Genomic DNA, 14,655 nt, shown 5'->3' on the forward strand with positions numbered 1-14,655 from the left:
TCGTGGTTTTTGTAAAACCCTTTTTAGTGAAAATCATACAATAAACTGTATTAATTAGTTTTTTCAACCCCATTCAGATGGTTTGTGCATTTCGAGCATTTCCATCAGTCCTGGGAGTTTCATCATTCTACCTCAATTATTACAGAAGATACTAGGGTGAATCCATGAGAAATGAGACAAATTAGGATTTTTCAGTACTGGAATTCAAGTGTATTTATAGTGAGTTGGTAGTTCTGATCACGAGTGTGAAGGAATTCTGAGCCTATTTTGCCCCCTAGCATGTATTACCGTAAAAGTAGGTTGTTCCATCGCGAGTAGCGGGCAACTTTGGGCAACCCCATTTAGGTGGTATGTGTGTTTTGAGCATTTCTATCAGTCCTTAGAGTTTCATCATTCTACCTCGATTATTACGGAAGATACGGGGGTGTTTCCATGTGAAGTGAGACACACTGTATACTGAGTGGTTTTTATCACATTTTTGTTCGATATTGTACAAAGAAATACTGACCCATTTTGAAATTTGTTGTTGTGAACATATTTTTGTTTGATTGAATTTTATTAAATGACATTATTATTATTTAGAAGTTAATGACACTAATTGTAAACATATACGCTTTGGTACCTGTGCGAAGCCGGGCGTATCGCTAGTTGAATATAAAATGAGAGTAGGGCATGGGACGAGAAACATAATTCCATTAATACTTATTGCACCCAAAGCAAAATAGAAATTCTACAATACAATAATCAAATAAAACATTTTTTGATTTTATTCTACATAGTCGAATGACAGTTTCTTAGTTTCAAAATGTCAATAAGGTTTTATTTTTGTTACAGATGGATAATGCACCACAGTGGCAGATCATCAGTGATAGTGCTAAAGACTTGGTTCAACAAATGTTGAGTGTCGATCCGAAACAAAGGATCACAATACAAGAAGTTTTGAATCATAGGTGGTTACGGGTGAGTTAAATTTGAAATAATTGCATAACATGTGAAGTTTTCCAGTAAAGCTTCATTGGACATCAAAATAGCCAACTCAAGTAACAAGTGAATATTCAAAATATATTCTTTGAAGAATAAATTATTCCTCAATTGATATATTTTGAATAATCAAATTGATAGATGTAACCTTTACTACGTGTGAAGATATCGTCATGAAAAATGAGAAATGAAACTTTCTATGTTTTTTACTACTTGTATTCGTAACAAACGTTATTGCAGTTTCGTCCTATAAGGACATTTTCGAACGAATACAATGAACTTGAATAATTGCTTGTTAGTCTTGAATACATTTCAAAAAACTTTTGAATAATTTCCGGTCTGAATATTTTTCGAGTCTTTTTGGAATATTCTCTGAGACCTCTTTGAATTCCTTGATTATTCTGGAAATATGTAAAATATGTATTTTCGAAATGTTATATCTTTTAAATATATTCAAAGAATATAATTGTAACTAATTAAAAATGAGAATATTTCACATATTCTTTGAAAGGGTAACAATGGGTTATTATTGGTTACCCAACTGTTGTCTTCCAATGGCATTCTCTGAAGTCTTCAAGACACTTGCGTTGGCAAATGATCAAACCTTATAATTTGGAACTCAATAAAAACTCGAAAGAATGTTCTGTTCTGATACTGTTTATATTTGTAATGTCAAACAAATGATGAAGTTGGATACATAATTAAAATACCTCCCAAATGAGATGTTACTCAACTATTATTTCCATTTGAAATTATTGAAATTAGGGTTGATATGTGGAGAAGTGGCTGTTGAGGGGACCATTCTTAACCTAGAAATGTGTTCTCTGAAAATCAACATTGACCTGTTTTACGATTTATTTTTTCGAGTCTCAATATTAAATGGTTTACTCAGGGTGGCTCTATTTAAGTGGAAACCACTATATACTCGAAATAGAATATATCTGAAATATGTTCAAAATAAGCACTTTCAGTCTTTCCATATGGTATATGATTCATAATAATTAATTCAGAATATTTTCCAAAAATATTTCGAAATATGTAAAAACCTCATTCAAAATAGCATACTGATACAAAGCCCTAAAGATGTAAAGGTATCCGAAGAGCATGGCAGATGAATGAATTTGACGAAAATTATTAGAATTTCAGAATAAAAATATTGATACTTCAACTCGAATTGAACATTTCAATATATATAGTATAAGCAATTTAAGCATTTTCCAGCTTTCCTTAGTCATTTCCAAATGACTAACACAGATTTCTTCCAGTTCTTACACATTGGAAAAAATATTTTTTCAGATACCTGAAGAAAGGTAATTAGATTTAATTTTTTACGCTCCACGAATATTCACTATCCTTGTGCAAAAAAACTAATAATAACGGAAATATTCCATTACTTTTATATGTGCTTCTTGATGTAATATCGATATCAGTGGCGTATAAAGATATATTAATACATGTATTTGAAATCACACTCACATACACTAGATCAGGGATCGGCAAGTAGTTTAAGGTGGGGTCCGGTAACTGTGGGAAAATTTCTACGAGGTCCAGAAAAAAAACTGATAAAAATTAAGTCCCACCTATGTATTATTTTGGTTTCAAATCAAATTCTGAATTATAAAACACAAGACCAAAAATTAATGTGAGAAATTACACCGACGGTCTTGAGTCCGTTTTTTATAGTTTGGTTCTCGAGAGGAACAGCAAATTAGAAGTGTTTCTTCTATGTGGGAGTTCGTTAATCTCGTACGATATTTGTTTTTGAAAAAAATCATCTTTGCGAAATATGTTTCACATACGTATGTCGAGCCAAACATAGTGGCCAAATTCACAGCTAGTTTCTTGCAATTTTCATATTTTTCTGGAACATGTTTGCTCCAAAATTCTTCAGTGAATACCGTTTTATATTTTTGCAAATACACATCTTGCAAATCAATGATCTATATTTGAAGTGATATCTTTGGCAGCCACATCTGCCCATTCTGCTGCTACATCAACTTCAAATGACGATTTAAGAAACGGAGAGTTATTTTTTTATTAAAGAGTTGTCGGAATATGAATAAATTCTTGTCTTGCAATATCTTTTTTAAATATATCCAGCTTGCGACGAAAAGCAGATCATATATTAATTTCCTTGTGATTTTGTGTTGAGCGCATTTGAATATCTCAAAATATCAAAAGCCACGACCAGTAAATTAGGTTTGTTTGTGTTTTGTGGCTCCCTCCGAGTATAAGTTTTGCAAGAAGGAGGTTACTTCTTCTTTTATCTGGTGATACACACGCAAAATGTGCTGCTTTGCAGCTCCTTCCGTCGGTGGTAATTTTTCCAATTTGAATGTAGATTTGATCGATGCTTGGGAAGCTTCCCAAGTTGACTTGGGAAGCTTCCCAAACTTGACAAGTTGACTTGGGTGTCACACCAATAGATGGTTCCACTTATGTTTCGCTTGCGTTTACGCAGCTATTTTTATCAAGTACTTTCTTGGTTTTTTCTCATTTTGTCTTCAATCGAGGACTGCCTGCCCGGTACTGACGATGCCCAATAGGCTGAAACAGCTGTATATATATATATATATATATATATATATATATATATATATATATATATATATGATATAATACATAATTATTATATATAATATATAATATTATTATATATTCAATTCTATTAAATAAAAGATTATAAATTTTATGTAATATATCATAGTAAACTTTTACTTAAATAAGTTCTTTTTTCACAAAACAAATTAACAGATTAACACTTGTTATTTTACGATGAAACACTCAATAAAACGCTCTGACTGAAAAGACGCTCACGTACTGATATTAATGGTGTTCCATTCGAAGCACAGCTGTTGCTCCAAAATTTGTAATTCAAACAATAAATAAAACTCAAAATTGAGCTAGGAATCAACAAGGGCTTACATTTTAACATTCATCATTAGCACGGGTCAGTTGATAAGCACTGAACACAAGATTTTTATATAGCAGATTCGAATAATAATAAATAACAAAGGTAAATAAAGAAGGCAACCAATTCTTTGAAATATTGGCTAAAATACTGGCCTGAACAAATTGTTCTCTTAGTTGATTTAATTATTTAAACTTAACAAAATGGCGAATGTAATGTATCAGGTAACACTTAACTTTTTTGACTATGTGTGAAGAGTGGAAAACTGTTCATCTTCATATATAATATTTCTCTGATCGAAACAGCTTATTAAAATTGTCGTTCTTATTAATGAATGGTTAATCCACGTCGAATCATAGTTCAACTTGAATAACTGAAGTTTTTCCTAACACCAAACCGTTATTTTAACACCTCGACACGTGTTTCGATCACCAAGTGATCATCTTCAAGAGGAAGATCAAACTAATCATACTCACAAAACTATCCCTATTCATACTATAGATACCTGATTCAGGTACCTGCGTCTTGAGTGTCATAAATTAATTTTACAATTTGCCTTATCTACTTGTCTTAAATTAATTTTACCATGTGTCCTTATGTAATAGTTGGTAAATCTAATAATTGAAATATTATAAGCTATATAAAATCAATTTCACATTTTGCCTTATCTATACTACTCTTAGCAGACTTAGCAGACTTATCGCGACTTATCATACCGTCAGAGCCGATAGGTATGGTAGAGGGGGCTGCATAGCTTTGTAAGAACACTTTAACCTATAATGTTGCTTTTCAAAATTAGTCCTGGGCTCGAACAACTCTGGATCTCAATAAATTCGGCGGGAAAAAACATCTGTTTCGGAATATTGTATCGTCCACCCAAGTCTAATATTTCAACATGTCCCAATGAATTAAAAGGAACAGTTTTAAATCTATTACCTGCGAGTGACTAATTCATAATGGCGGGTGACTTGAATATCAATCAATTTCTTTCGACCTTCAACTTGTCCCAGATACCCTTTACAGTTACCACTCGAAGTCAAACTTTACTTGATCTTCTGATTGTTTCTCATCCTGAAATAATTTTTAATGTGGATAATACTGATATTTAAGGAATCTTTAATCATATGGTCATGTTGTGCACTATTAAGAATTTCAGCATTAGAAAGAATAATTTCAAGTGGATTTCGTATCGCGATTTTTCTAATTTTGATAAAGATTGATTTTTGACTGATCTAACACTAATTGACTGGTTGTTTACACCACTTATGGAGGACAAAAAAAGTTATATCTACTATAGTCCGTTCCGGTACCAGAGTAGAGTGCTTCTGACTTGTTCGTAAAGGTTGTTGATTTTGGTCACTCTGGACCTGTATGAATGGATTCTTCCGATGAAACATTTCTGGTTCACAAATACGTGTTGCTCTCAATGGGCCGTTTTTTCTGTTGCGGATGATGGTTGGAGTAATTGTTCAAATATCGTTCTACATAGGTCAGTTTCCTCGGTAGCGTAACCTGAGTTAATATGTAAATACTACACCCAACGATCTAATTATTATTCTATCTGATCAATACCGTAGATTGCTGAGGTGAGTGGTGTGATGTCTGCTACCTTGTACCTTCTGAATTATTTTTAGTTTTCAGTACATCATCTACATCAATATCATCTTTTTTTTTCAATAAAACAATTTAACAAATTTTCATTCTGCTTGTTTCATTTAGTGCCTCATTTAATGCCATGTTACAAGGTAATATGTAATCCGTCATTTTGTAGCTGCGGCCATCTTGAATTTGCATCTTTTTCAAAGTGTACTACTATTCTGATAGTAAAGTATTGTCATTTGATAGCCATATTGAGGTAGTTGTGAAACAATATGTAATCCGCCATTTTGAATTTACAATGATTCATAATTCAATAAATTGTATTGTCATCGAAACTAAATGTGATCAGGTCAATTTGTCAATAGCAAGAGTGTTAAACTTCAATTACTAAATTTGACCTAAATGAAGAAACAAACAGTGCAATACCGTTTATAAAGGTTACTATCGTGGGAACCAGTACAATCCTTAAAGAAAATTCATAGAAACTTTCGCTCTCCTTGAGTTATACAGATAAAACTGAAAATGCTCTTTTTGTTTTTACGAATAGAATTGTTATTTCTGGAATTATAAAAAAATGGAAAATACAGTTTTATTGTATTCGAAATGCATTGTAACGATGTAACAAGAAATCTTTGATTGAACGTTTCATGTCAATACGGCCTCCAATAATTTTTTTCCAAATATGACCTTTCTCTTGCATTATAAATATTGATAAAGTGATAATATCAAAATTCAGTGGTATATCACACTTGACATTTTTATAGCGTTTCATTTGAAATAAATATCATCATCAAGAACAATAATCAAACAGAAAAACAATTTATTTTTTAATGAATTTAAAATGTCCATATAGGACAAAATTGCAGTAACGATAGTTACTGGTGGTAAAAAACATAGAAAGTTCCATTTATCATTTTTCATGATGATCTCCTACAACGTAGTACCGGCTACATCAAACAATATTTTAATAATAGGTAATTCTATTCGTAAAAATCCAAAAACATAATTTTCAGATTTTCCTTTATAAGTCTGGGAAGGCCCAAGTACCTAACGTTTTTTACCCTTCTACACGAAATTTGTCGTTCAAATCATTGCGCACATTTTGTGAATGATTTGGAGGTTAGGTTATGGTTATGTTAGGTCCAAAGTGAGTGGGTCTATTAGACCCCCTACCGCAACCCGCAAGGGTTTATGGTGGCTCACATATTCACAGTCGACTAAATAAACCCAGCTTTTCAACGAAGCCGATTAGTTTGTATAGTGAGTGGTCTTTCAGGTCAGATGGTAAGAGTACGGCTCTGCCGAACTCTAAAAACCTGATTCGGTTCCGAGCTGGGCAGGCACAAAGTATGTGTTCTGCTGTTTCATCATTTTCCAAACAGAGGTGACACACAGTGTCTTCCGACAGTCCGAGTCTCTGCATATGATGATTCAAATGACAGTGACCTGTAAGAAGGCCTGTTAGTAGTTCACTAAACTACTAAAGGTACCATATCGCACTAGTATTTCTAAAATAATACAATATTTTTGAGTTAAGCCTAGGAAAAAAATCGGTGAACATTTCTTTATCGATCATCTAAACTGTATCAAGTTGATACATTATCATCTAAACTGTTTCAAGTTGATACAGTTTAGATGTTGATACAGTTTAGATAAAGAAATATTTACCAATTTTTTTTAAAGTCTAAACTCAAGAATAATGATTTTTGAGTTGTCATTTTAGAGCAATTATCAATTGACCCTAATTTTCATCGAAAAATCATCTTCAGCGATGAGGCCCATTTCTGAATGGATGGGTACGTGGACAAACAAAATTGTAGAATTTGGAACGATGTCAATCCACCAATTGTTTGGATACAATATATAGAACAAGCGGTCACTCGAAATAAGATAGCTCGTAGTAGTTCTTAAGCATCTGAAAAGAGACACAAAATACATAATTTTCGAAAAGTTAACATAATCATTCATTTCAATACCAAAAATATTAAATTTTACTTCAATAATCGAGATAAAATTATTTTTGAAGAATGTATAGTTTATTTTTATCACATTCATTCAATCAAAAAATAATGGAAAATTCATATTAGTCTCATTTGAGACTAATGTAGTAGAGCCAGAGTAGAGCCAAATCTTCATGTTATTAAGTGAACATGAATTCCGATATCGAAAAACACAACCAGTGCGATATCTGCTAAATATGTGTCAAAAAATCCTGAAGAACACATGATTATTCAAAAACCACTAGCATTACAATTTGCAAAGTTAGCTTGTTATATTCTTGAATTCATTAATCATCCGTATTACTTCATTAAAAAAAATTATCATTTATGACACTACATCTCATAATCTTCAATGTAAATGTCAGCAAAGTAAAATATTCATTCACTTAACATCGTTTTTTTTACAGGACAGAGATAAGGGTCTACGAATACACTTGAATGACACAATAGAAGAATTGAAAAAATTTAACGCTCGTAGAAAATTAAAAAGCTGTATACTTTGTGCCGTCAATTCTAGTAAGTGGTATCCATATGACGATGCCAATGCTGATACGTTTTCCGATTTTGGAGATGATGAAGTGTCTTCCTGTGGTAAGTAACAACGTGTCCTAGAGTTTAGTTTCAAAAACCGATCACCTACTTTAGCACCTCTCAAAAAATGTACACCCAATTATTTGAGTCTCCATATTACTGTTGATATTGTTATAAACCATTTTGAAATTTTTTCCACTCAAATATATAATAAATTCATCACCAACAAAACAGTTCTCCACAATGAATCGAATGTCAGTTCATCTATTTAGTACCAGTTGACACAAATTGAAATAGAATTCATGACTTATAAAAATGCATTTGTCATTGACTCCTAAAAAATATGTCGATTTGTTGCTTAACTACGGAGAATTCTTCCTGACAATCGTTTCTGTGTGGAAAACTGACTTTTTGTCCGAGTGTTTTTTGTCTTTAATATGGTATTTTTTATTTGAGTGGAAAATTTCCAAAGTGGGTCTGCTCTGCTCCACATCATATTTTTCTTTAGTGATCGTCAAAGTTTTCTGTTGGTCATATAATGAAGTCGTTTTCTCCGTGGTAATGACATAACCCCTGCAACCGGCATATATATTTTTGTGGTTACTGGATTCGTACAAGAGTTTCTTTCTGTATTGGTGTAGTTTATCGAATAGCATTTTGCAGCACCAAGTTCCATTTCGTCGGTTCCACAGGTTTCAGTACGGAATTTACACGAATAACTAATCTTGTAAAGCCGATATTTGATTTGAACATACATCTCTAATCATCTAGGTGATGAGCTATTAGACTTTGCCCATTTTGGTGCAGTGTTGATATTCGAACATTGAAGATTCAAGCATTGTAAGTCGTCACCAGTTTTATGATTTTTTTCGCAAAGCGACGTTTATGTTCCTTGTTCAAACTATGGGATTTTGATATGTAGGTGAGATGACAAAGCCGTCCGCAGTTATTACATTGTCTCTTTCGTGATTTCGCATGGTCACCATAGCAACATGTCAATATTGTCCAATGAAAGTAAAGATTTTCAAGAATTGAAATATATTGGAGAATAATGTAGCTTAATTAAAAATTTATAAAATTATTACAATATGTTAAAACAACGATAAAAATAAAATAAATACAACAATAAAAATTAATTGGCGCTCCGGGGCGACTTCATTGATTTCAGTGGCGCATTTGCTTTTTCAGCTGCAGGAAAACCCGGAAAAACCTGACGATAATGTTTGATTTCAGTAATGTACGTAATTTCAGAAATCATACAAATTTGTTCGGTATGCAGGTTAGATCGGAGTTCAAGACTACCCCTTAGCCTATCTTCACCCCTAGTTCATTCACTGGAGCGTAAGTTACTCATTTCCGTAGACACACGGTTCTCCTATATGCGATTTGCTCACCTCCCGGAGACCTCTGAGGGTGCCCATCTGGGCGCATCGAGACGATGGGCGTCCGAAGTCATCTTCGCCGTCGCCTCGGTTCTGCGTTCAACTCTTGGTCCGGCTTCGCAATGTTCTACCGTATAATCTCGGTCATAATCCTCGCCTCACACTATGAACAGAATGATAATGCAGCTGTGGTACCTCACTTACAAGATATGCATTTACTGCACAACACTTGGTCCTCAACACCTGGTGTTGGCGGGCGTCGTCGACATAGTGTGAACTTTTGGCGAAGTGCTCCATCGTTGCTCTTTTCACTCCATAGTCGAGAGTAACGTCTCTCTGAGCGACTCTAGGTGATCTAGTGTTGGAGTAGAATCCCTCGTTGCGTTCCGATAAACGTCTTCTGTTCTTTGCTGAGGATTCACCCTATTTCGATTCACACAAAAATTAAAAATTCTTGATTTATTCACGAAATGGAATTTTGAGGAACTCTGCGCGTTTTGGCTAGCTAAACGATCTCTGAGAGTGATGACAGATATCGGGAGTTCCCGGGAATTGTCATAACATCGAATCGAACCTGATATAGAAAGTTGGCCAGAATACTGGGCCTGCTGAACTTGGGTTGCTATTCATTGCGCTCACGCTTGTTCGTTCCTAACCTACAAAAAAATCGCAAAAATTTCCCTGAAATGGCCCTGATGTGGAAATAATCATAGGGAAGGATTTAATGTTTTTCCCAAATTTTAAGTTCACCCTTGTTCGCGACCCACCTTGACGATGCGCGTTCCTCGACGTACTACTCTGAATAGCACTAGACCTGCAAAATGTAACGGTTAAGACGACCTAAAAATGTCATTCACTGAACGGTTCTTACAAAAACTAAACAATGAGTGACATTACGTATGCAGAAATACACAAATAGTGCAATCCAATCCAATTCTATGACGAAATCCGTGAAAAATTTGAGGAAACGAACAATAATACAATCCGAAGTCAGCAAAGCAAGTCCCTTCCGTGCTGCTGCTGATCAAGTTTTTATTCAGTTTTGGGGTTGTGTTATTGATTTACAATAAAAATTTTACTTATAAGTTGAGGCCCTGCTATAGGCTTGTGCCTCTTCAAGGTTACAGTGCTAAAATCCGTTCAATATATAGTAAACAGTAATGTTCCTTCGGTGAACGCCTCAAATATCATATCTCCAGCGCACTCCTTCTATGCACGATTTCTTGAGAACTGCTGCAAATGATAACCGTCTTATCGACTCGGTTTCCGCATTTTTGCGAAAAAACAAGATTTCATCTTTCTAATGATATTGTTTTGAAGTATAATACCATAATATGCTTTTCCCAAAGAATCAAGCCGAAATACATTATTGGTTTCAGGCAATTTCTAATCAATACATCAATCAATATTTCTTAGAAGAGAGCATGATTCCCCTGACGACTGAAAAATAGCTATTTATGATATGAGTGTTAAAAGTAACGTTTTATTTCGTGAGTGAAAAAGTTTGCGAAACGAGCGTAGCGAGTTAAGGAATTTCATCAACAAAATAAGACTTATTTTTAACACAAATATCATACAAATTTTTTTTTATAACTGTCCTGTTTCCATAATAAAATAGATAAATTTAATATTTCTATTGTGTGTTCCTGACGATATTGAAGAGGCTGCAAAAAGAGCTTCAATTGAATTATTACCCAAAAAAAAAATCGGCTCAGCAGTACGACTTCGCATATTCTAATTTTCTTAGCTGGTGTAGACTTAAAAACGTCGAAGGAAATTTCAGCGAAACCGTCTTCTTAGCCTATCTAAAAGAGAAATTAAAAATATGGAACTCAACAACTTTGTGGAGCAAGATAAAGTCGAGTGCGCTCGTTAAAAATGGTGTTAATACAAGCAAATATTTCAAGGTAATACAATTCTCAAAGCGGAATAAATATAGTTTAAAAAACTAAAAAACACGCTTTCAAAGAACATCGAACTAAAAAGTTAAAAATATTTTAAACAAAGTTTAAAACAATAACAAACGAAAAATACTAGTATTATATTGAAAAAAGCGACGGGCGCTTGATATACAAAAAATATGGCACAAAGCGCCCACGCTTTTTTCACTTTTTCACAATAATACTAGTATTTTTCATTCGTTATGGTTTTAAGCTCATTTAAAAAAATATTTTTAACTTTTTAATTCGATGTTCTTTGAAAGCGTGTTTTTTAGTCTTTTCAAACTATATTTATTTTATCTAAACTTTTGGATCAATCAGTCATATATTGTTTATAAAAAAAAATGACCATTGATATTTTCCGATTCCGGAGAGGGATCCTGAAAATCAGCTACCAAGCCCAAGGAGGGCAGCAGGCGCGCAGAGGACGGTTACAACTAAGTCAGCAGGCGCGCGTGGTAATAATAAAAAAAAACTTTTTTCAATTGAAGAAATACATGTAAAGTGAGTTCGAATTCTATAAAAGAGGTTACGTATAGCGCCATCTGCCCGCGAATAGATCAACTAACAATGTCGATAATCCTGTCAAATACAAATCCCGAGCATTCAAACGGGAATAAATATGAAATGAAAAAAAAATTTACAAACAAACAAACATACATACATACAGGTGAAGCTAATAAAAAACGTGTTAAAATTAAAAAAAAATACTCTTTTAAAATGAAGAAATACATGTAAAGCGAGTTCGAATTATATCAAAGAGGTTACGTACAGCGCCATCTGCCCGCGAATAGATCAAGCAATAATGTTGATAATTCTGGCAAATACAGATCCCGAGCATTCAAACGGGAAAGAAGAGGTACAAAAACAAACATACATACAGGTCAAGCTAATATAAAGCGTGTTAATGTCAATAAAAAATTATTTTTCAAATGAAGCAAATATATGTGAAGTGAGTTCGAATTATATCAAGGAGGTTACGTACAGCGCCATCTGCCCGCGAATACATCAAGCATTAATGTCGATAGTTCTGTGGAATACAGATCCCGAAATGAAATAAAAAGGAGAATTACAAACAAAAATATATACATACAGGTGGAGCTAATATAAAGCGTGTAAAAATAAAAGTAAAGAAACAAACACTCTTACGTTTGAACAAGTCCACAGGTTTATAAATGAGGTGCCAGATGAAAAATATTTAATGATAAAAGTTGCTACTATTTTCGGAATATATGGAGCCTGCTGGCGTGAATAGAAGAGCTGTGCCATTTATTAATAGATGACATTGAATTAATGGATAAATCATTGATTGTTCAAATTCCAAACCCAAAAACGAAAATAGATCGTTCTTTTTGTATTGTTGGAAAAAACATTGACTATTTTATTAAATACGTTGCATTACGGCCTTCTATTAACAATCATCAACGTTTTTTTTCTGAAATACTCAAATTATAAATGCAGTGCCAACCATTGCTGAGTTTCTGAACCTCCCGGAACCAAATGACTATAGAGGTTACAATTTCATAAGGTCTTCTGCTTCTTCGCTAGCAGAATCAGGAGCAAATATAACGGATATTAAGAAGCACAAAGGATGAAAGTCTAAACAGTACCTGAGGATTACTTTCTAATAAAAAGGCTATTGCTGAGAGAATAATCTCAACAGCTATCTCCAGCGATACAGCATCGTCCTCTTTGCTTCAAGAATTAAATATTAATGCCCATGAAATGGTCAACTCAGATAGGTCTAATATATATTACAAGGTTCTTCAATATCGCAAGATATTAATATCAGCCATTGTTCTAATTGAACTTTTCATATTAATGTTCATAAATAACAATAATAATGTAACGAATGTATATCTAGTGTTCATATTAAAACTTCCTTGAAAATTAAATATATATGTTTTGTTTATTACTGTTTGGCCGGAAAAAATCATGTTAAAATACTTTTAACACCAGTGTTAAAAATATTTGTAACACGCTACTTTGTAAACATCATCATTTGATACCTTTGACAACCATTAAAAATGTCCTTTTAAGACATTTTTTCTGAATTTAAACGATTCTACCAAATTCTATTATTTGCTGAAACTACCTAATCCAATATATTAGATATATTTCAGTGTCTCCTTCCCTGAAATATCGCTGGAACGCATGGAAAACAAACATATCATTCACACATGAATGTGCTCATGTCGAAAGCTAGTTGCGTACTGAGAATATCACGGCAATAAAAAATTCAGTTTCATTTCGTGATACGAGTTTCAGGTTAAACTGAACATAATTCTGCAGAAATCGCAGGACGCTTCTTCATTACGCGCATGATGACCGAGCTTCTATGTTGAAGTGTTATTCCAGGTGTTCATCTTTGACACAATCAGGTTGAGGCACGATCTCACTTGCTATGTATTCTGCTATGCTATGTATGTATTCTGATTGGTAGGTTTTGAATTCAGCTACCAAGAACATACAAATTTGGTAGATGAAATCTTCCCGATGTACACCCTGGATGACATTTTAGCATGTGTTACCGTTCATGAGGAGTCCGTCAAACACAGACAGGTACATGCTCTCACAAAACAATTTCCACAAGTATGTAACATCTTTGAGCAAACATTTTAGATATCTGAACATTTGTGATATTTATTCATAAACATTTCAGTGATGTTTAATGGCATGTGAATCACCACTCAAATTTTCGAATTTTTACACATCTGAAATGTTGAAAGTTTGCTCAAAGTATTTTACATACTGGTGGTTATTGTTTTTATTTGGTGTTGAGTCACAATATTCCATAACGATACAGTAGTGACACTTCAGTTACCGCCAAAACAATGGCACCTTAGATTGGACTATAAATTTGTAATTCAATATTCAATCTGGTTTTTATGATGCGATGTAAAGTAAAAAGAATAATGCAATTACATTCCAAATGCACTGAATTCTCAATTAGACTTTTCTAGTTTCTTTTACTTATCTTCAAATAATTCGTCATTATTGATATAAAATAGCAAAACTCATATATTATTTTTCCATCAAAATACATTCCATTAGAACTTATTTATACTGTAGCATATAGTTTAAAAATATTGAAACTCAGAGAAAATGTTTTTTTTTTATTTGCAATCCGAAAAAACAAGTGGACTCCATGAAATCAAAGAGAAACAATATCGAAAATGTTTTTATAAAATGTTCTTCATTTATAAAGATGATAATGCTTGACAACATGATTTATTGCATTCATTTTGATTATAATACGTACGTAGATAGAAAGGGAACCTGGGATTTTCTAATTTGGTTAGTTTTAGTGG

The 14,655-nt window shown here is 33.3% G+C and overlaps 1 protein-coding gene across 5 annotated transcripts in view; it reads left to right on the forward strand.

Annotated features, from left to right (window-relative positions):
- CASK (peripheral plasma membrane protein CASK) overlaps positions 1-14,655 on the forward strand; it is a 624,590-nt gene that overhangs the window by 160,221 nt on the left and 449,714 nt on the right. For all 5 annotated transcript variants that reach the window (XM_074185376.1, XM_074185387.1, XM_074185391.1 and 2 more), the window contains 2 exons: positions 835-960; positions 7,899-8,082. In XM_074185376.1, coding sequence (XP_074041477.1) covers positions 835-960; positions 7,899-8,082 — 310 coding nt within the window. The remainder of the gene's footprint in view (positions 1-834; positions 961-7,898; positions 8,083-14,655) is intronic.

This window comes from Leptinotarsa decemlineata, unplaced genomic scaffold, assembly GCF_025532065.1.
Source record: "Leptinotarsa decemlineata unplaced genomic scaffold, Ldec_3_MD MMD2_P_RNA_scaffold_2, whole genome shotgun sequence".
Taxonomy (NCBI): Eukaryota; Metazoa; Arthropoda; class Insecta; order Coleoptera; family Chrysomelidae; genus Leptinotarsa; species Leptinotarsa decemlineata.